Genomic DNA, 24,181 nt, shown 5'->3' with positions numbered 1-24,181 from the left:
CCACATTGACTCTCTCTCTCTCTCCACATTGACTCTCTCTCCACATTGATTCTCTCTCTCCACATTGACTCTCTCTCTCCACATTGACTCTCTCTCTATCCACATTGACTCTCTCTCTCCACATTGACTCTCTCTCTCTCCACATTGACTCTCTCCCTCTCTCCACATTGACTCTCTCTCTCCACCTCATTAACTCTCTCTCTCTCCCTCCCCCACATTGACTCTCTCTCTCTCCACATTGACTCTCTCTCTCTCCTCATTGACTCTCTCTCTCCCACATTGACTCTCTCTCTCCACATTGACTCTCTCGCACATTGACTCTCTCTCTCTCCACATTGACTCTCTCTCTCTCTCCACATTGACTCTCTCTCTCCACATTGACTCTCTCTCTCTCCACATTGACTCTCCCTCTCCACATTGACTCTCTCTCTCCACATTGACTCTATCTCTCTCCACATTGACTCTCTCTCTCTCCACATTGACTCTCTCTCTCTCTCTCTCTCTCCACATTGACTCTCTCTCTCTCTCTCCACATTGACTCTCTCTCTCTCTCCCTCCACATTGACTCTCTCTCTCTCTCCACATTGACTCTCTCTCTCCACATTGACTCTCTCTCTCTCCGCATTGACTCTCTCTCTCTCTCTCCACATTGACTCTCTCTCTCCACATTGACTCTCTCTCTCTCTCTCTCCACATTGACTCTCTCTCTCCACATTGACTCTCACTCTCTCTCACCACATTGACTCTCTCTCTCCACATTGACTCTCCCTCTCCACATTGACTCTCTCTCTCCACATTGACTCTCTCTCTCTCCACATTGACTCTCTCTCTCTCCACATTGACTCTCTCTCTCTCTCTCTCTCTCCACATTGACTCTCTCTCTCTCTCTCTGCACATTGACTCGCTCTCTCTCTCTCCACATTGACTCTCTCTCTCTCTCCACATTGACTCTCTCTCTCCACATTGACTCTCTCTCTCTCCGCATTGACTCTCTCTCTCTCTCTCCACATTGACTCTCTCTCTCTCCACATTGACTCTCTCTCTCCACATTGACTCTCTCTCTCTCTCCACATTGACTCTCTCTCTCCACATTGACTCTCTCTCTCTCTGCACATTGACTCTCTCTCTCTCTCCACATTGACTCTCTCTCTCTCTCTCTCCACATTGACTCTCTCTCTCCACATTGACTCTCACTCTCTCTCACCACATTGACTCTCTCTATCTCCACATTGACTCTCTCTCTCTCTCTCTGCACATTGACTCTCTCTCTCTCTCCACATTGACTCTCTCTCTCTCTCCACATTGACTCTCTCTCTCTCCACATTGACTCTCTCTCTCTCTCTCTCTCCACATTGACTCTCTCTCTCTCTCTCTCCACATTGACTCTCTCTCCACATTGACTCTCTCTCTCTCTCCACATTGACTCTCTCTCTCCACATTGACTCTCTCTCTCTTCACATTGACTCTCTCTCTCTCTCTCTCCACATTGACTCTCTCTCTCTCTCCACATTGACTCTCTCTCTCCACATTGACTCTCTCTCTCTCCGCATTGACTCTCTCTCTCTCTCTCCACATTGACTCTCTCTCTCTCTCCACATTGACTCTCTCTCTCTCTCTCTCCACACTGACTCTCTCTCTCCACATTGACTCTCACTCTCTCTCACCACATTGACTCTCTCTCTCCACATTGACTCTCCCTCTCCACATTGACTCTCTCTCTCCACATTGACTCTCTCTCTCTCCACATTGACTCTCTCTCTCTCCACATTGACTCTCTCTCTCTCTCTCTCTCTCCACATTGACTCTCTCTCTCTCTATCTCCACATTGACTCGCTCTCTCTCTCTCTCCACATTGACTCTCTCTCTCTCTCCACATTGACTCTCTCTCTCCACATTGACTCTCTCTCTCTCCGCATTGACTCTCTCTCTCTCTCTCCACATTGACTCTCTCTCTCCACATTGACTCTCTCTCTCCACATTGACTCTCTCTCTCTCTCCACATTGACTCTCTCTCTCCACATTGACTCTCTCTCTCTCTGCACATTGACTCTCTCTCTCTCTCCACATTGACTCTCTCTCTCTCTCTCTCCACATTGACTCTCTCTCTCCACATTGACTCTCACTCTCTCTCACCACATTGACTCTCTCTATCTCCACATTGACTCTCTCTCTCTCTCTCTGCACATTGACTCTCTCTCTCTCTCCACATTGACTCTCTCTCTCTCTCCACATTGACTCTCTCTCTCTCCACATTGACTCTCTCTCTCTCTCTCTCCACATTGACTCTCTCTCTCTCTCTCTCCACATTGACTCTCTCTCCACATTGACTCTCTCTCTCTCTCCACATTGACTCTCTCTCTCCACATTGACTCTCTCTCTCTTCACATTGACTCTCTCTCTCTCTCTCTCCACATTGACTCTCTCTCTCTCTCTCTCCACATTGACTCTCTCTCTCTCTCCACATCGACTCTCTCTCTCCACATTGATTCTCTCTCTCTCTCCACATTGACTCTCTCTCTCTCTCTCCACATTGACTCTCTCTCTCCACATTGACTCTCTCTCTCTCCACATTGACTCTCTCTCTCCACATTGACTCTCTCTCTCTCCACATTGACTCTCTCTCTCTCTCTCCACATTGACTCTCTCTCCACATTGACTCACTCTCTCTCCAAATTGACTCTCTCTCTCTCCACATTGACTCTCTCTCTCTCCACATTGACTCTCTCTCTCTCTCCCCACATTGACTCTCTCTCTCCACATTGACTCTCTCTCTCCACATTGACTCTCTCTCTCCCCATTGACTCTCTCTCTCTCTCCACATTGACTCTCTCTCTCCACATTGACTCTCTCTCTCCACATTGACTCTCTCTCTCCCCATTGACTCTCTCTCTCTCCACATTGACTCTCTCTCTCCACATTGACTCTCTCTCTCCATATTGACTCTCTCTCTCCACATTGACTCTCTCTCTCCACATTGACTCTCTCTCTCCCCATTGACTCTCTCTCTCTCTCCACATTGACTCTCTCTCTCCACATTGACTCGCTCTCTCCCCATTGACACTCTCTCTCCACATTGACTCTCTCTCTCCACATTGACTCTCTCTCTCCACATTGACTCTCTCTCCACATTGACTCTCTCTCTCCACATTGACTCTCTCTCTCTCTCCACATTGACTCTCTCTCTCCACATTGACTCTCTCTCTCTCTCCCACTTTGACTCTCTCTCCACATTGACTCTCTCTCCCTCTCCACATTGACTCTCTCTCTCTCCACATTGACTCTCTCCACATTGACTCTCTCCACATTGACTCTCTCTCTCCACATTGACTCTCTCTCTCCACATTGACTCTCTCTCTCCACATTGACTCTCTCTCTCTCTCCACATTGACTCTCTCTCTCCACATTGACTCTCTCTCTCTCCACATTGACTCTCTCTCTCCACATTGACTCTCTCTCTCTCCACATTGACTCTCTCTCTCTCTCTCCACATTGACTCTCTCTCCACATTGACTCACTCTCTCTCCAAATTGACTCTCTCTCTCCATATTCACTCTCTCTCTCTCTCCCACTTTGACTCTCTCTCCACATTGACTCTCTCTCCCTCTCCACATTGACTCTCGCTCCACATTGACGCTCTCTCTCTCCACATTGACTCTCTCTCTCTCTCCACATTGACTCTCTCCACATTGACTCTCTCTCTCTCCACATTGACTCTCTCTCTCTCCACATTGACTCTCTCTCTCTCTCTCTCTCCACATTGACTCTCTCTCTCCACATTGACTCTCTCTCTCTCCACATTGACTCTCTCTCTCTCTGTCTCCACATTGACTCTCTCTCTCCACATTGACTCTCTCTCTCTCTCCACATTGACTCTCTCTCTCCACATTGACTCTCTCTCTCTCCACATTGACTCTCTCTCCACATTGACTCTCTCTCTGCACATTGACTCTCTCTCTCTCCAAATTGACTCTCTCTCTCCATATTCACTCTCTCTCTCTCTCCCACTTTGACTCTCTCTCCACATTGACTCTCTCTCCCTCTCCACATTGACTCTCGCTCCACATTGACTCTCTCTCTCTCCACATTGACTCTCTCTCTCTCTCCACATTGACTCTCTCCACATTGACTCTCTCTCTCTCCACATTGACTCTCTCTCTCTCCACATTGACTCTCTCTCTCTCTCTCTCTCCACATTGACTCTCTCTCTCCACATTGACTCTCTCTCTCTCCACATTGACTCTCTCTCTCTCTCTCTCCACATTGACTCTCTCTCTCCACATTGACTCTCTCTCTCTCTCCACATTGACTCTCTCTCTCCACATTGACTCTCTCTCTCCACATTGACTCTCTCTCTCTCCACATTGACTCTCTCTCTCTCTCTCTCCACATTGACTCTCTCTCTCTCCACATTGACTCTCTCTCTCCACATTGACTCTCTCTCTTCCACATTGAATCTCTCTCTCTCTCCCATTGACTCACTCTCTCCACATTGACTCTCTCTCTCTCTCTCTCCACTTTGACTCTCTCTCTCTCTCTCTCTCCACATTGACTCTCTCTCCACATTGACTCTCTCTCTCTCTCCACAATGACTCTCTCTCTCTCTCTCTCTCCACATTGTCTCTCTCTCCACATTGACTCTCTCTCTCTCCACAATGTATCTCTCTCTCTCCACATCTCCACATTGACTCTCTCTCTCTCCACATTGACTCTCTCTCTCCACATTGACTCTCTCTCTCTCCACATTGACTCTCTCTCTCCACATTGACTCTCTCTCTCCACATTGACTCTCTCTCTCTCCACATTGACTCTCTCTCTCCACATTGACTCTCTCTCCACATTGACTTTCTCTCTCTCCACATTGACTCTCTCTCTCTCTCCACATTGACTCTCTCTCTCCACATTGACTCTCTCTCTCTCCACATTGACTCTCTCTCTCCACATTGACTCTCTCTCTCCACATTGACTCTCTCTCTCTCTCCACATTGACTCTCTCTCTCCACATTGACTCTCTCTCTCTCTCCACATTGACTCTCTCTCCACATTGACTCTCTCTCTCTCTCCACATTGACTCTCTCTCTCCACATTGACTCTCTCTCTCTCTCCACATTGACTCTCTCTCCACATTGACTCTCTCTCTCCACATTGACTCTCTCTCTCCACATTGACTCTCTCTCTCTCCACATTGACTCTCTCTCTCCACATTGACTCTCTCTCTCTCCACATTGACTCTCTCCCTCTCTCCACATTGACTCTCTCTCTCCACCTCATTTACTCTCTCTCTCTCCCTCCCCCACATTGACTCTCTCTCTCTCCACATTGACTCTCTCTCTCTCCTCATTGACTCTCTCTCTCCCACATTGACTCTCTCTCTCCACATTGACTCTCTCGCACATTGACTCTCTCTCTCTCCACATTGACTCTCTCTCTCTCTCCACATTGACTCTCTCTCTCCACATTGACTCTCTCTCTCTCCACATTGACTCTCCCTCTCCACATTGACTCTCTCTCTCCACATTGACTCTATCTCTCTCCACATTGACTCTCTCTCTCTCCACATTGACTCTCTCTCTCTCTCTCTCTCCACATTGACCATCTCTCTCTCTCTCCACATTGACTCTCTCTCTCTCTCCCTCCACATTGACTCTCTCTCTCTCTCCACATTGACTCTCTCTCTCCACATTGACTCTCTCTCTCTCCGCATTGACTCTCTCTCTCTCTCTCCACATTGACTCTCTCTCTCTCTCCACATTGACTCTCTCTCTCTCTCTCTCCACATTGACTCTTTCTCTCCACATTGACTCTCACTCTCTCTCACCACATTGACTCTCTCTCTCCACATTGACTCTCCCTCTCCACATTGACTCTCTCTCTCCACATTGACTCTCTCTCTCTCCACATTGACTCTCTCTCTCTCCACATTGACTCTCTCTCTCTCTCTCTCTCTCCACATTGACTCTCTCTCTCTCTCTCTCCACATTGACTCGCTCTCTCTCTCTCTCCACATTGACTCTCTCTCTCTCTCCACATTGACTCTCTCTCTCCACATTGACTCTCTCTCTCTCCGCATTGACTCTCTCTCTCTCTCTCCACATTGACTCTCTCCACATTGACTCTCTCTCTCTCCACATTGACTCTCTCTCTCTCCACATTGACTCTCTCTCTCTCTCTCTCTCCACATTGACTCTCTCTCTCCACATTGACTCTCTCTCTCCACATTGACTCTCTCTCTCTCTCCACATTGACTCTCTCTCTGTCCACATTGACTCTCTCTCTCCACATTGACTCTCTCTCCACATTGACTCTCTCTCTGCACATTGACTCTCTCTCTCTCTCCACATTGACTCTCTCTCTCTCTCCACATTGACTCTCTCCCTCCACATTGACTCTCTCTCTCCACATTGACTCTCTCTCTCCACATTGACTCTCTCTCTCTCCACATTGACTCTCTCTCTCTCTGCACATTGACTCTCTCTCTCTCTCCACATTGACTCTCTCTCTCTCCACATTGACTCTCTCTCTCTCCACATTGACTCTCTCTCTCCACATTGACTCTCTCTCTCACCACATTGACTCTCTCTCTCTCCACATTGACTCACTCTCCACATTGACTCTCTCTCTCCACATTGACTCTCTCTCTCTCTCCACATTGACTCTCTCTCCCTCCACATTGACTCTCTCTCTCCACATTGACTCTCTCTATCTCCACATTGACTCTCTCTCTCTCCACATTGACTCTCTCTCTCTCCAAATTGACTCTCTCTCTCTCCACATTGACTCTCTCTCTCCACATTGACTCTCTCCACATTGACTCTCTCTCTCTCCACATTGACTCTCTCTCTCTCCACATTGACTCTCTCTCTCCACATTGACTCTCTCTCTCCACATTGACTCTCTCTCTCTCCACATTGACTCTCTCTCTCTCTCCACATTGACTCTCTCTCTCTCCACATTGACTCTCTCTCTCTCTCTCTCCACATTGACTGTCTCTCTCTCCACATTGACTCTCTCTCTCTCCACATTGACTTTCTCTCTCCACATTGACTCTCTCTCTCCACATTGACTCTCTCACTCTCTCCACATTGACTCTCTCTCTCCACATTGACTCTCTCTCTCTCCACATTGACTCTCTCTCTCCACATTGACTCTCTCTCTCTCTCTCCACATTGACTCTCTCCACATTGACTCTCTCTCTCCACATTGACTCTCTCTCTCTCCACATTGACTCTCTCTCTCTCCACATTGACTCTCTCTCTCTCTCTCCACATTGACTCTCTCTCTCTCCACATTGACTCTCTCTCTCTCTCCACATTGACTCTCTCTCTCTCCACATTGACTCTCTCCACATTGACTCTCTCTCTCTCCACATTGACTCTCTCTCTCTCCACATTGTCTCTCTCTCTCTCTCTCTCCACATTGACTCTCTCTCTCCACATTGACTCTCTCTCTCCACATTGACTCTCTCTCTCTCTCCACATTGACTCTCTCTCTGTCCACATTGACTCTCTCTCTCTCCACATTGACTCTCTCTCCACATTGACTCTCTCTCTGCACATTGACTCTCTCTCTCTCCACATTGACTCTCTCTCTCTCTCCACATTGACTCTCTCTCTCCACATTGACTCTCTCTCTCCACATTGACTCTCTCTCTCCACATTGACTCTCTCTCTCTCCACATTGACTCTCTCTCTCTCTGCACATTGACTCTCTCTCTCTCTCCACATTGACTCTCTCTCTCTCCACATTGACTCTCTCTCTCTCCACATTGACTCTCTCTCTCCACATTGACTCTCTCTCTCACCACATTGACTCTCTCTCTCTCCACATTGACTCACTCTCCACATTGACTCTCTCTCTCCACATTGACTCTCTCTCTCCACATTGACTCTCTCTCTCTCTCCACATTGACTCTCTCTCCCTCCACATTGACTCTCTCTCTCCACATTGACTCTCTCTATCTCCACATTGACTCTCTCTCTCTCCACATTGACTCTCTCTCTCTCCAAATTGACTCTCTCTCTCTCCACATTGACTCTCTCTCCCTCCACATTGACTCTCTCTCTCCACATTGACTCTCTCTCTCCACATTGACTCTCTCTCTCACCACATTGACTCTCTCTCTCCACATTGACTCTCTCCACATTGACTCTCTCTCTCTCCACATTGACTCTCTCGCTCTCCACATTGACTCTCTCTCTCTCCACATTGACTCTCTCTCTCCACATTGACTCTCTCTCTCACCACATTGACTCTCTCTCTCTCCACATTGACTCACTCTCCACATTGACTCTCTCTCTCCACATTGACTCTCTCTCTCCACATTGACTCTCTCTCTCTCTCCACATTGACTCTCTCTCCCTCCACATTGACTCTCTCTCTCCACATTGACTCTCTCTCTCCACATTGACTCTCTCTCTCACCACATTGACTCTCTCTCTCCACATTGACTCTCTCCACATTGACTCTCTCTCTCTCCACATTGACTCTCTCTCTCTCCACATTGACTCTCTCTCTCCACATTGACTCTCTCTCTCCACATTGACTCTCTCTCTCTCCACATTGACTCTCTCTCTCTCTCCACATTGACTCTCTCTCTCTCCACATTGACTCTCTCTCTCTCTCTCTCCACATTGACTGTCTCTCTCTCCACATTTACTCTCTCTCTCTCCCTCCCCCACATTGACTCTCTCTCTCTCCACATTGACTCTCTCTCTCTCCTCATTGACTCTCTCTCTCCCACATTGACTCTCTCTCTCCACATTGACTCTCTCGCACATTGACTCTCTCTCTCTCCACATTGACTCTCTCTCTCTCTCCACATTGACTCTCTCTCTCCACATTGACTCTCTCTCTCTCCACATTGACTCTCCCTCTCCACATTGACTCTCTCTCTCCACATTGACTCTATCTCTCTCCACATTGACTCTCTCTCTCTCCACATTGACTCTCTCTCTCTCTCTCTCTCCACATTGACCATCTCTCTCTCTCTCCACATTGACTCTCTCTCTCTCTCCCTCCACATTGACTCTCTCTCTCTCTCCACATTGACTCTCTCTCTCCACATTGACTCTCTCTCTCTCCGCATTGACTCTCTCTCTCTCTCTCCACATTGACTCTCTCTCTCTCTCCACATTGACTCTCTCTCTCTCTCTCTCCACATTGACTCTTTCTCTCCACATTGACTCTCACTCTCTCTCACCACATTGACTCTCTCTCTCCACATTGACTCTCCCTCTCCACATTGACTCTCTCTCTCCACATTGACTCTCTCTCTCTCCACATTGACTCTCTCTCTCTCCACATTGACTCTCTCTCTCTCTCTCTCTCTCCACATTGACTCTCTCTCTCTCTCTCTCCACATTGACTCGCTCTCTCTCTCTCTCCACATTGACTCTCTCTCTCTCTCCACATTGACTCTCTCTCTCCACATTGACTCTCTCTCTCTCCGCATTGACTCTCTCTCTCTCTCTCCACATTGACTCTCTCCACATTGACTCTCTCTCTCTCCACATTGACTCTCTCTCTCTCCACATTGACTCTCTCTCTCTCTCTCTCTCCACATTGACTCTCTCTCTCCACATTGACTCTCTCTCTCCACATTGACTCTCTCTCTCTCTCCACATTGACTCTCTCTCTGTCCACATTGACTCTCTCTCTCCACATTGACTCTCTCTCCACATTGACTCTCTCTCTGCACATTGACTCTCTCTCTCTCTCCACATTGACTCTCTCTCTCTCTCCACATTGACTCTCTCCCTCCACATTGACTCTCTCTCTCCACATTGACTCTCTCTCTCCACATTGACTCTCTCTCTCTCCACATTGACTCTCTCTCTCTCTGCACATTGACTCTCTCTCTCTCTCCACATTGACTCTCTCTCTCTCCACATTGACTCTCTCTCTCTCCACATTGACTCTCTCTCTCCACATTGACTCTCTCTCTCACCACATTGACTCTCTCTCTCTCCACATTGACTCACTCTCCACATTGACTCTCTCTCTCCACATTGACTCTCTCTCTCTCTCCACATTGACTCTCTCTCCCTCCACATTGACTCTCTCTCTCCACATTGACTCTCTCTATCTCCACATTGACTCTCTCTCTCTCCACATTGACTCTCTCTCTCTCCAAATTGACTCTCTCTCTCTCCACATTGACTCTCTCTCTCCACATTGACTCTCTCCACATTGACTCTCTCTCTCTCCACATTGACTCTCTCTCTCTCCACATTGACTCTCTCTCTCCACATTGACTCTCTCTCTCCACATTGACTCTCTCTCTCTCCACATTGACTCTCTCTCTCTCTCCACATTGACTCTCTCTCTCTCCACATTGACTCTCTCTCTCTCTCTCTCCACATTGACTGTCTCTCTCTCCACATTGACTCTCTCTCTCTCCACATTGACTTTCTCTCTCCACATTGACTCTCTCTCTCCACATTGACTCTCTCACTCTCTCCACATTGACTCTCTCTCTCCACATTGACTCTCTCTCTCTCCACATTGACTCTCTCTCTCCACATTGACTCTCTCTCTCTCTCTCCACATTGACTCTCTCCACATTGACTCTCTCTCTCCACATTGACTCTCTCTCTCTCCACATTGACTCTCTCTCTCTCCACATTGACTCTCTCTCTCTCTCTCCACATTGACTCTCTCTCTCTCCACATTGACTCTCTCTCTCTCTCCACATTGACTCTCTCTCTCTCCACATTGACTCTCTCCACATTGACTCTCTCTCTCTCCACATTGACTCTCTCTCTCTCCACATTGTCTCTCTCTCTCTCTCTCTCTCCACATTGACTCTCTCTCTCCACATTGACTCTCTCTCTCCACATTGACTCTCTCTCTCTCTCCACATTGACTCTCTCTCTGTCCACATTGACTCTCTCTCTCTCCACATTGACTCTCTCTCCACATTGACTCTCTCTCTGCACATTGACTCTCTCTCTCTCCACATTGACTCTCTCTCTCTCTCCACATTGACTCTCTCTCTCCACATTGACTCTCTCTCTCCACATTGACTCTCTCTCTCCACATTGACTCTCTCTCTCTCCACATTGACTCTCTCTCTCTCTGCACATTGACTCTCTCTCTCTCTCCACATTGACTCTCTCTCTCTCCACATTGACTCTCTCTCTCTCCACATTGACTCTCTCTCTCCACATTGACTCTCTCTCTCACCACATTGACTCTCTCTCTCTCCACATTGACTCACTCTCCACATTGACTCTCTCTCTCCACATTGACTCTCTCTCTCCACATTGACTCTCTCTCTCTCTCCACATTGACTCTCTCTCCCTCCACATTGACTCTCTCTCTCCACATTGACTCTCTCTATCTCCACATTGACTCTCTCTCTCTCCACATTGACTCTCTCTCTCTCCAAATTGACTCTCTCTCTCTCCACATTGACTCTCTCTCCCTCCACATTGACTCTCTCTCTCCACATTGACTCTCTCTCTCCACATTGACTCTCTCTCTCACCACATTGACTCTCTCTCTCCACATTGACTCTCTCCACATTGACTCTCTCTCTCTCCACATTGACTCTCTCGCTCTCCACATTGACTCTCTCTCTCTCCACATTGACTCTCTCTCTCCACATTGACTCTCTCTCTCACCACATTGACTCTCTCTCTCTCCACATTGACTCACTCTCCACATTGACTCTCTCTCTCCACATTGACTCTCTCTCTCCACATTGACTCTCTCTCTCTCTCCACATTGACTCTCTCTCCCTCCACATTGACTCTCTCTCTCCACATTGACTCTCTCTCTCCACATTGACTCTCTCTCTCACCACATTGACTCTCTCTCTCCACATTGACTCTCTCCACATTGACTCTCTCTCTCTCCACATTGACTCTCTCTCTCTCCACATTGACTCTCTCTCTCCACATTGACTCTCTCTCTCCACATTGACTCTCTCTCTCTCCACATTGACTCTCTCTCTCTCTCCACATTGACTCTCTCTCTCTCCACATTGACTCTCTCTCTCTCTCTCTCCACATTGACTGTCTCTCTCTCCACATTGACTCTCTCTCTCTCCACATTGACTTTCTCTCTCCACATTGACTCTCTCTCTCCACATTGACTCTCTCTCTCCACATTGACTCTCTCTCTCCACATTGACTCTCTCTCTCTCTCCACATTGACTCTCTCTCTCCACATTGACTCTCTCTCTCTCCACATTGACTCTCTCTCTCCACATTGACTCTCTCTCTCTCCACATTGACTCTCTCTCTCTCCACATTGACTCTCTCTCTCCACATTGACTCTCTCTCTCCCCATTGACTCTCTCTCCACATTGACTCTCTCTCTCTCCACATTGACTCTCTCTCTCCACATTGACTCTCTCTCTCTCCACATTGACTCTCTCTCTCCACATTGACTCACTCTCTCTCCAAATTGACTCTCTCTCTCTCCACATTGACTCTCTCTCTCTCCACATTGACTCTCTCTCTCTCTCCACATTGACTCTCTCTCTCCACATTGACTCTCTCTCTCCACATTGACTCTCTCTCTCCACATTGACTCTCTCTCTCCCCATTGACTCTCTCTCTCTCTCCACATTGACTCTCTCTCTCCACATTGACTCTCTCTCTCTCCACATTGACTCTCTCTCTCCACATTGACTCTCTCTCTCCACATTGACTCTCTCTCTCCACATTGACTCTCTCTCTCCACATTGACTCTCTCTCTCCACATTGACTCTCTCTCTCCACATTGACTCTCTCTCTCCCCATTGACTCTCTCTCTCTCTCCACATTGACTCTCTCTCTCCACATTGACACTCTCTCTCCCCATTGACACTCTCTCTCCACATTGACTCTCTCTCTTCACATTGACTCTCTCTCTCTCCACATTGACTCTCTCTCCACATTGATTCTCTCTCTCCACATTGACTCTCTCTCTCTCTCCACATTGACTCTCTCTCTCCACATTGACTCTCTCTCCACATTGACTCTCTCTCTCCACATTGACTCTCTCTCTCTCCACATTGACTCTCTCTCTCTCCACATTGACTCTCTCTCTCCACATTGACTCTCTCTCTCCACATTGACTCTCTCTCTCCACATTGACTTTCTCTCTCCACATTGACTCTCTCTCTCTCCACATTGACTCTCTCTCTCTCCACATTGACTCTCTCTCTCTCCACATTGACTCTCTCTCCCACATTGACTCTCTCTCTCTCCACATTAACTCTCTCTCTCCACATTGACTCTCTCTCTCCACATTGACTCTCTCTCTCTCCACATTGACTTTCTCCCTCCACATTGACTTTCTCTCTCCACATTGACTCTCCCTCTCTCCACATAGACTCTCTCTCTCCACATTGACTCTCTCTCTCCACATTGACTCTCTCTCTCCACATTGACTCTCTCTCTCCACATTGACTCTCTCTCTCTCCACATTGACTCTCTCTCTCTCCCACATTGACTCTCTCTCTCCACATTGAATCTCTCTCTCCACATTGACTCTCTCTCCCTCTCCCACATTGACTCACTCTCTCTCCACATTGACTCTCTCTCTCTCCTCATTGACTCTCTCTCTCCATATTCACTCTCTCTCTCTCTCCCACTTTGACTCTCTCTCCACATTGACTCTCCCTCTCCACATTGACTCTCTCTCTCTCCACATTGACTCTCTCCACATTGACACTCTCTCTCCACATTGACTCTCTCTCTCTCCACATTGACTCTCTCTCTCTCCACATTGACTCTCTCTCTCTCTCTCCAGATTGACTCTCTCTCTCTCCACATTGACTCTCTCTCTCTCTCCACATTGACTCTCTCTCTCTCCACATTGACTCTCTCCACATTGACTCTCTCTCTCTCCACATTGACTCTCTCTCTCTCCACATTGACTCTCTCTCTCTCTCTCTCTCCACATTGACTCTCTCTCTCTCCACATTGACTCTCTCCACATTGACTCTCTCTCTCCACATTGACACTCTCTCTCTCCACATCTCCACATTGACTCTCTCTCTCTCCACATTGACTCTCTCTCTCTCTCCACATTGACTCTCTCTCTCTCCACATTGACTCTCTCTCTCCACATTGACTCTCTCTCTCTCCACATCTCCACATTGACTCTCTCTCTCTCCACATTGACTCTCTCTCTCCACATTGACTCTCTCTCTCCACATTGACTCTCTCTCTCTCCACATTGACTCTCTCTCTCCACATTGACTCTCTCTCTCTCCACATTGACTCTCTCTCTCTCTCCACATTGACTCTCTCTCTCTCCACATTGACTCTCTCTCTCCACATTGACACTCTCTCTCTCCACATTGACTCTCTCTCTCCACATTGACTCTCTCTCTCCACATTGACCCTCTCTCTCTCTCCACATTGACTCTCTCTCTCTCCACATTGACTCTCTCTCTCTCCACATTGACTCTCTCTCTCTCTCCACATTGACTCTCTCTCCACATTGACTCTCTCTCTCCACATTGACTCTCTCTCTCCACATTGACTCTCTCTCTCTCCACATTGACTCTCTCTCCACATTGACTCTCTCTCTCTCTCCACATTGACTCTCTCTCTCCACATTGACTCTCTCTCTCCACATTGACTCTCTCTCCACATTGACTCTCTCTCTCCACATTGACTCTCTCTCTCCACATTGACTCACTCTCTCTCCACATTGACTCTCTCTCTCCACATTGACTCTCTCTCTCTCCACATTGACTCTCTCTCTCTCTCCACATTGACTCTCTCTCTCCACCTCATTTACTCTCTCTCTCTCCCTCCCCCACATTGACTCTCTCTCTCTCCACATTGACTCTCTCTCTCTCCTCATTGACTCTCTCTCTCCCACATTGACTCTCTCTCTCCACATTGACTCTCTCGCACATTGACTCTCTCTCTCTCCACATTGACTCTCTCTCTCTCTCCACATTGACTCTCTCTCTCCACATTGACTCTCTCTCTCTCCACATTGACTCTCCCTCTCCACATTGACTCTCTCTCTCCACATTGACTCTCTCTCTCTCCACATTGACTCTCTCTCTCTCCACATTGACTCTCTCTCTCTCTATCTCCACATTGACTCTCTCTCTCTCTCTCTCCACATTGACTCTCTCTCTCTCTCTCTCCACATTGACTCTCTCTCTCTCTCCACATTGACTCTCTCTCTCCACATTGACTCTCTCTCTCTCCGCATTGACTCTCTCTCTCTCTCTCCACATTGACTCTCTCTCTCTCTCCACATTGACTCTCTCTCTCTCTCTCTCCACATTGACTCTCTCTCTCCACATTGACTCTCACTCTCTCTCACCACATTGACTCTCTCTCTCCACATTGACTCTCCCTCTCCACATTGACTCTCTCTCTCCACATTGACTCTCTCTCTCTCCACATTGACTCTCTCTCTCTCCACATTGACTCCCTCTCTCTCTCTCTCTCTCCACATTGACTCTCTCTCTCTCTCTCCACATTGACTCTCTCTCTCTCTCTCTCCACATTGACTCTCTCTCTCTCTCCACATTGACTCTCTCTCTCCACATTGACTCTCTCTCTCTCCGCATTGACTCTCTCTCTCTCTCTCCACATTGACTCTCTCTCTCTCTCCACATTGACTCTCTCTCTCCACATTGACTCTCTCTCTCCACATTGACTCTCTCTCTCTCCACATTGACTCTCTCTCTCTCCACATTGACTCCCTCTCTCTCTCTCTCTCTCCACATTGACTCTCTCTCTCTCTCTCCACATTGACTCTCTCTCTCTCTCTCTCCACATTGACTCTCTCTCTCTCTCCACATTGACTCTCTCTCTCCACATTGACTCTCTCTCTCTCCGCATTGACTCTCTCTCTCTCTCTCCACATTGACTCTCTCTCTCTCTCCACATTGACTCTCTCTCTCTCCACATTGACTCTCTCTCTCTCTCCACATTGACTCTCTCTCTCTCTCTCTCTCTCCACATTGACTCTCTCTCTCTCTCTCTCCACATTGACTCTCTCTCCACATTGACTCTCACTCTCTCTCACCACATTGACTCTCTCTATCTCCACATTGACTCTCTCTCTCTCTCTCTGCACATTGACTCTCTCTCTCTCTCCACATTGACTCTCTCTCTCCACATTGACTCTCTCTCTCTCCACATTGACTCTCTCTCTCTCTCTCTCCACATTGACTCTCTCTCCACATTGACTCTCTCTCTCTCTCCACATTGACTCTCTCTCTCCACATTGACTCTCTCTCTCTTCACATTGACTCTCTCTCTCTCTCTCCACATTGACTCTCTCTCTCTCTCTCCACATTGACTCTCTCTCTCTCTCCACATTGACTCTCTCTCTCCACATTGATTCTCTCTCTCTCTCCACATTGACTCTCTCTCTCTCTCTCCACATTGACTCTCTCTCTCCACATTGACTCTCTCTCTCTCCACATTGACTCTCTCTCTCTCTCTCCACATTGACTCTCTCTCCACATTGACTCACTCTCTCTCCAAATTGACTCTCTCTCTCTCCACATTGACTCTCTCTCTCTCCACATTGACTCTCTCTCTCTCTCCACATTGACTCTCTCTCTCCACATTGACTCTCTCTCTCCACATTGACTCTCTCTCTCCCCATTGACTCTCTCTCTCTCTCCACATTGACTCTCTCTCTCCACATTGACTCTCTCTCTCCACATTGACTCTCTCTCTCCCCATTGACTCTCTCTCTCTCCACATTGACTCTCTCTCTCCACATTGACTCTCTCTCTCCACATTGACTCTCTCTCTCCACATTGACTCTCTCTCTCCACATTGACTCTCTCTCTCCACATTGACACTCTCTCTCCCCATTGACACTCTCTCCACATTGACTCTCTCTCTCCACATTGACTCTCTCTCTCTCTCCACATTGACTCTCTCTCTCCACATTGACTCTCTCTCTCCACATTGACTCTCTCTCTCTCTCCACATTGACTCTCTCTCTCTCCACATTGACTCTCTCTCTCCACATTGACTCTCTCTCTCTCCACATTGACTCTCTCTCTCTCCACATTGACTTTCTCTCTCCACATTGACTCTCTCTCTCTCCACATTGACTCTCTCTCTCTCCACATTGACTCTCTCTCTCTCCACATTGACTCTCTCTCCCACATTGACTCTCTCTCTCTCCACATTGACTCTCTCTCTCCACATTGACTCTCTCTCTCCACATTGACTCTCTCTCTCTCCACATTGACTTTCTCCCTCCACATTGACTTTCTCTCTCCACATTGACTCTCCCTCTCTCCACATAGACTCTCTCTCTCCACATTGACTCTCTCTCTCCACATAGACTCTCTCTCTCCACATTGACTCTCTCTCTCTCCCACATTGACTCTCTCTCTCCACATTGACTCTCTCTCTCCACATTGACTCTCTCTCCCTCTCCCACATTGACTCACTCTCTCTCCACATTGACTCTCTCTCTCTCCTCATTGACTCTCTCTCTCCATATTCACTCTCTCTCTCTCTCCCACTTTGACTCTCTCTCCACATTGACGCTCTCTCCCTCTCCACATTGACTCTCTCTCTCTCCACATTGACTCTCTCCACATTGACTCTCTCTCTCCACATTGACTCTCTCTCTCTCCACATTGACTCTCTCTCTCTCTCTCTCCACATTGACTCTCTCTCTCTCCACATTGACTCTCTCTCTCTCTCCACATTGACTCTCTCTCTCTCCACATTGACTCTCTCCACATTGACTCTCTCTCTCTCCACATTGACTCTCTTTCTCTCCACATTGACTCTCTCTCTCTCTCTCCACATTGACTCTCTCTCTCCACATTGACTCTCTCTCTCTCCACATTGACTCTCTCTCTCTCTCTCTCCACATTGACTCTCTCTCTCCACATTGACTCTCTCTCTCTCCACATTGACTCTCTCTCTCTCCACATTGACTCTCTCTCTCTCCACATTGACTCTCTCTCCACATTGACTCTCTCTCTGCACATTGACTCTCTCTCTCTCCACATTGACTCTCTCTCTCCACATTGACTCTCTCTCTCCACATTGACTCTCTCTCTCCACATTGACTCTCTCTCTCCACATTGACTCTCTCTCTCTCCACATTGACTCTCTCTCTCTCTGCACATTGACTCTCTCTCTCTCCACATTGACTCTCTCTCTCTCCACATTGACTCTCTCTCTCTCCACATTGACTCTCTCTCTCCACATTGACTATCTCTCTCACCACATTGACTCTCTCTCTCTCCACATTGACTCACTCTCCACATTGACTCTCTCTCTCCACATTGACTCTCTCTCTCCACATTGACTCTCTCTCTCTCTCCACATTGACTCTCTCTCCCTCCACATTGACTCTCTCTCTCCACATTGACTCTCTCTCTCTCCACATTGACTCTCTCTCTCTCCACATTGACTCTCTCTCTCCACATTGACTCTCTCTCTCTCCACATTGACTCTGTCTCTCTCTCTCTCCACATTGACTCTCTCTCTCTCTCCACATTGACTCTCTCTCTCTCCACATTGACTCTCTCTCTCTCTCTCTCCACATTGACTGTCTCTCTCTCCACATTGACTCTCTCTCTCTCCACATTGACTTTCTCTCTCCACATTGACTCTCTCTCTCCACATTGACTCTCTCTCTCTCCACATTGACTTTCTCTCTCCACATTGACTCTCTCTCTCCACATTGTCTCTCTCTCTCTCTCTCCACATAGACTCTCTCTCTCCACATTGACTCTCTCTCTCCACATTGACTCTCCCTCTCTCCACATTGACTCTCTCTCTCTCCACATTGACTCTCTCTCTCCACATTGACTCTCTCTCTCCACATTGACTCTCTCTCTCCCACATTGACTCACTCTTTCTCCACATTGACTCTCTCTCTCTCCTCATTGACTCTCTCTCTCCATATTCACTCTCTCTCTCTCTCCCACTTTGACTCTCTCTCCACATTGACTCTCTCTCCCTCTCCACATTGACTCTCTCTCTCTCCACATTGACTCTCTCCACATTGACTCTCTCTCTCCACATTGACTCTCTCTCTCTCTCCACATTGACTCTCTCTCTCTCCACATTGACTCTCTCTCTCCACACTGACTCTCTCTCTCCACATTGACTCTCTCTTCCACATTGACTCTCTCTCTCTCTCCACATTGACTCTCTCTCTCTCTCCACATTGACTCTCTCTCTCTCTCACCACATTGACTCTCTCTCTCTCTCCACATTGACTCTCTCTCTCTCACCACATTGACTCTCTCTCTCCACATTGACTCTCTCTCTCTCCACATTGACTCTCTCTCTCCACATTGACTCTCTCTCTCTCCACATTGACTCTCTCTCTCTCCACATTGACTCTCTCTCTCTCCACATTGACTCTCTCTCTATCCACATTGACTCTCTCTCTCTCTCCACATTGACTCTCTCTCTCCACATTGACTCTCTCTCTCCACATTGACTCTCTCTCTCTCCACATTGAGTCTCTCTCTCTCTCCACATTGACTCTCTCTCTCCACATTGAGTCTCTCTCTCCACATTGGCTCTCTCTCTCCACATTGACTCTCTCTCTCTCCACATTGACTCTCTCTCTCCACATTGACTCTCTCTCTCTCTCTTTCCACATTGACTCTCTCTCTCCACATTGACTCTCTCTCTCCACATTGACTCTCTCTCTCCACATTGACTCTCTCTCCACATTGACTCTCTCTCTCTCCACATTGACTCTCTCTCTCTCTCTCTCTCCACATTGACTCTCTCTCTCTCCACATTGACTCTCTCTATCCACATTGACTCTCTCTCTCTCCACATTGACTCTCTCTCTCCACCATGACTCTCTCTCTCCACATTGACTCTCTCCACATTGACTCTCTCTCTCCACATTGACTCTCTCTCTCTCTCCACATTGACTCTCTCTCTCTCCACATTGACTCTCTCTCTCCACATTGACTCTCTCTCCACATTGACTCTCTCTCTCTCCACATTGACTCTCTCTCTCCACATTGACTCTCTCTCTCCACATTGACTCTCTCTCTCCACATTGACTCTCTCTCTCCACATTGACTCTCTCTGTCCACATTGACTCTCTCTTCTACATTGACTCTCTCTCTCTCTCCCATTGACTCACTCTCTCTCTCTCCACATTGACTCTCTCTCTCTCTCTCTCTCCCATTGACTCACTCTCTCTCTCTCCCTCTCTCCACATTGACTCTCTCTCTCTCCACATTGACTCTCTCTCTCCACATTGACTCTCTCTCTCCACATTGACTCTCTCTCTCCACATTGACTCTCTCTCTCCACATTGACTCTCTCTCTCCACCATGACTCTCTCTCTCCACATTGACTCTCTCTCTCCACATTGACTCTCTCTCTCCACATTGACTCTCTCTCTCCACATTGACTCTCTCTTCCACATTGACTCTCTCTCTCTCTCCACATTGACTCTCTCTCTCTCTCCACATTGACTCTCTCTCTCTCTCACCACATTGACTCTCTCTCTCTCTCCACATTGACTCTCTCTCTCTCACCACATTGACTCTCTCTCTCCACATTGACTCTCTCTCTCTCCACATTGACTCTCTCTCTCCACATTGACTCTCTCTCTCTCCACATTGACTCTCTCTCTCTCCACATTGACTCTCTCTCTATCCACATTGACTCTCTCTCTCTCTCCACATTGACTCTCTCTCTCCACATTGACTCTCTCTCTCCACATTGACTCTCTCTCTCTCCACATTGAGTCTCTCTCTCTCTCCACATTGACTCTCTCTCTCCACATTGAGTCTCTCTCTCCACATTGGCTCTCTCTCTCCACATTGACTCTCTCTCTCTCCACATTGACTCTCTCTCTCCACATTGACTCTCTCTCTCTCTCTTTCCACATTGACTCTCTCTCTCCACATTGACTCTCTCTCTCCACATTGACTCTCTCTCTCCACATTGACTCTCTCTCCACATTGACTCTCTCTCTCTCCACATTGACTCTCTCTCTCTCTCTCTCTCCACATTGACTCTCTCTCTCTCCACATTGACTCTCTCTATCCACATTGACTCTCTCTCTCTCCACATTGACTCTCTCTCTCCACCATGACTCTCTCTCTCCACATTGACTCTCTCCACATTGACTCTCTCTCTCCACATTGACTCTCTCTCTCTCTCCACATTGACTCTCTCTCTCCACATTGACTCTCTCTCTCCACATTGACTCTCTCTCCACATTGACTCTCTCTCTCTCCACATTGACTCTCTCTCTCCACATTGACTCTCTCTCTCCACATTGACTCTCTCTCTCCACATTGACTCTCTCTCTCCACATTGACTCTCTCTCTCCACATTGACTCTCTCTTCTACATTGACTCTCTCTCTCTCTCCCATTGACTCACTCTCTCTCTCTCCACATTGACTCTCTCTCTCCCTCTCTCTCCCATTGACTCACTCTCTCTCTCTCCCTCTCCCACATTCACTCTCTCTCTCTCCCCCCCACATTTACTCTCTCTACCTCCCACATTGACTCTATCTCTCTCTCCACATTGACACTCTCTCTTCCACATTGACTCTCTCTCTCTCTCCCATTGACTCTCTCTCTCTCTCTCCACATTGACTCTCTCGCTCTCTCCCATTGACTCACTCTCTCTCTCTCCCTCTCCCACATTCACTCTCTCTCTCCCCCCCACATTTACTCTCTCTACCTCCCACATTGACTCTCTCTCTCCACATTGACACTCTCTCTTCCACATTGACTCTCTCTCTCTCCACATTGACTTTCTCTCTCTCTCTCTCTCCACATTGACTCTCTCTCTCTCTCTCTCCACATTGACTCTCTCTCTCTCTCCACATTGACTCTCTCTCTCCACAGTGACTGTCTCTCTCCACATTGACTCTCTCTCTCTCCACATTGACTCTCTCTCTCTCTCCACATTGACTCTCTCTCTCCACATTGACTCTCTCTCCACATTGACTCTCTCTCTCTCCACATTGACTTTTTCTCTCTCTCTCTCTCCACATTGACTCTCTCTCTCTCTCTCTCCACATTGACTCTCTCTCTCTCTCCACATTGACTCTCTCTCTCCACAGTGACTGTCTCTCTCCACATTGACTCTCTCTCTCTCCACATTGACTCTCTCTCTCTCTCCACATTGACTCTCTCTCTCCACATTGACTCTCTCTCCACATTGACTCTCTCTCTCCACATTGACTCTCTCTCTCCACATTGACTCTCTCTCTCTCTCCACATTGACTGTCTCTCTCTCCACATTGACTTTCTCTCTCTCTCTCTCTCCACATTGACTCTCTCTCTCCCCATTGACTCTCTCTCTCTCTCCACATTGACTCTCTCTCTCCACATTGACACTCTCTCTCCCCATTGACACTCTCTCTCCACATTGACTCTCTCTCTCCACATTGACTCTCTCTCTCCACATTGACTCTCTCTCTCTCTCCACATTGACTGTCTCTCTCTCCACATTGACTTTCTCTCTCTCTCTCTCTCCACATTGACTCTCTCTCTCTCTCTATACAGTGACTCTCTCTCTCACTCCACATTGACTCTCTCTCTCCACATTGACTCTCTCTCTCTCTCCACATTGACTCTCTCTCTCTCCACATTGACTCTCTCTCTCTCCACATTGACTCTCTCTCTCCACATTGACTCTCTCTCTCTCCACATTGACTCTCTCTCTCTCTCCACATTGACTGTCACTCTCTCCACATTGACTTTCTCTCTCTCTCTCTCTCCACATTGACTCTCTCTCTCCCCATTGACTCTCTCTCTCTCTCCACATTGACTCTCTCTCTCCACATTGACACTCTCTCTCCCCATTGACACTCTCTCTCCACATTGACTCTCTCTCTCCACATTGACTCTCTCTCTCCACATTGACTCTCTCTCTCTCTCCACATTGACTGTCTCTCTCTCCACATTGACTTTCTCTCTCTCTCTCTCTCCACATTGACTCTCTCTCTCTCTCTCCACAGTGACTCTCTCTCTCACTCCACATTGACTCTCTCTCTCCACATTGACTCTCTCTCTCTCCACATTGACTCTCTCTCTCTCTCCCATTGACTCACTCTCTCTCTCTCTCTCCCACATTGACTCTCTCTCTCTCTCCACATTGACTCTCTCTCTCCACATTGACTCTCTCTCTCCACATTGATACTCTCTCTCCCCATTGACACTCTCTCTCCACATTGACTCTCTCTCTCCACATTGACTCTCTCTCTCCACATTGACTCTCTCTCTCTCTCCACATTGACTCTCTCTCTCTCCACATTGACTCTCTCTCTCTCCACATTGACTCTCTCTCTCTCTCCACATTGACTCTCTCTCTCTCTCCACATTGACTCTCTCTCTCTCTCTCCCACATTGACTCTCTCTCTCTCTCCCATTGACTCACTCTCTCTCTCTCCCTTCCCACATTCACTCTCTCTCTCTCTCCCACATTGTGTGCAGGATCTGTGCGATGCTGTTGGGAGTGTCGTCTCGATTACATAAAGAGCGATTGAAAAAAGAAGGAATGGGGACAAACGAGCGAGCCCTCAAATTCCTCAATCAGGATTATGAGGCCCTGAAGCAGGAATTCCTGGAATCGGGAAGCCTGTATGAAGACCACCAGTTCCCAGCTGTGCCCACCTCCATCGGATTCAAGGAACTTGCTCCTCACAGCTCCAAGACACGTGGGATAGTCTGGAAAAGACCAACTGTGAGAAAACATTCATCCCAGAACCTTCATCCCTGACTGTGTATAGCCTCCTCTCCTCACTGACACACTCCCTCCCTCACACACATCCTCTCTCCCTCTCCAACTGACACTCTCCCTCTCCTCACTGACACACTCCCTCTCTCCCTCCCTCACACACATCCTCTCTCCCTCTCCAACTGACACTCTCCCTCTCCTCACTGACACACTCCCTCTCCCCTCCCTCACACACTCCCTCTCTCCCTCTCCTCACTGACGCGCTCCCTCTCTCCTTCTCCTCACTGACACACTCCCTCTCTCCCTCTCCTCACTGACACACTCCCTCTCTCCCTCCCTCACACACACCCTCTCTCCCTCTCCTCACTGACACACTCCCTCTCTCCCTCCCTCACACACACCCTCTCTCCCTCTCCACACTGACACACTCCCTCTCTCCCTCTCCTCACTGACACACTCCCTCTCTCCCTCCCTCACACACTCCCTCTCTCCCTCTCCACACTGACACACTCCCTCTCTCCCTCTCCTCACTGACACACTCCC

The 24,181-nt window shown here is 48.1% G+C and overlaps 1 protein-coding gene across 1 annotated transcript in view; it reads left to right on the top strand.

Moving 5' to 3' along the window:
* The window catches only part of LOC140411518 (calpain-1 catalytic subunit-like), a 250,389-nt gene that overhangs the window by 51,075 nt on the left and 175,133 nt on the right, over positions 1 to 24,181 (top strand). Inside the window, exon 2 of the mRNA XM_072500605.1 lies at positions 23,395 to 23,644. Coding sequence (XP_072356706.1) covers positions 23,405 to 23,644 — 240 coding nt within the window. The 5' untranslated portion in view covers positions 23,395 to 23,404. The remainder of the gene's footprint in view (positions 1 to 23,394; positions 23,645 to 24,181) is intronic.

The sequence above is a fragment of the Scyliorhinus torazame genome, chromosome 4 (assembly GCF_047496885.1).
Source record: "Scyliorhinus torazame isolate Kashiwa2021f chromosome 4, sScyTor2.1, whole genome shotgun sequence".
In the NCBI taxonomy this organism is placed as follows: domain Eukaryota; kingdom Metazoa; phylum Chordata; class Chondrichthyes; order Carcharhiniformes; family Scyliorhinidae; genus Scyliorhinus; species Scyliorhinus torazame.
The sequence above is the reverse complement of the archived record's forward strand: the minus strand, read 5'-3'. Positions and strand labels throughout refer to the sequence as shown.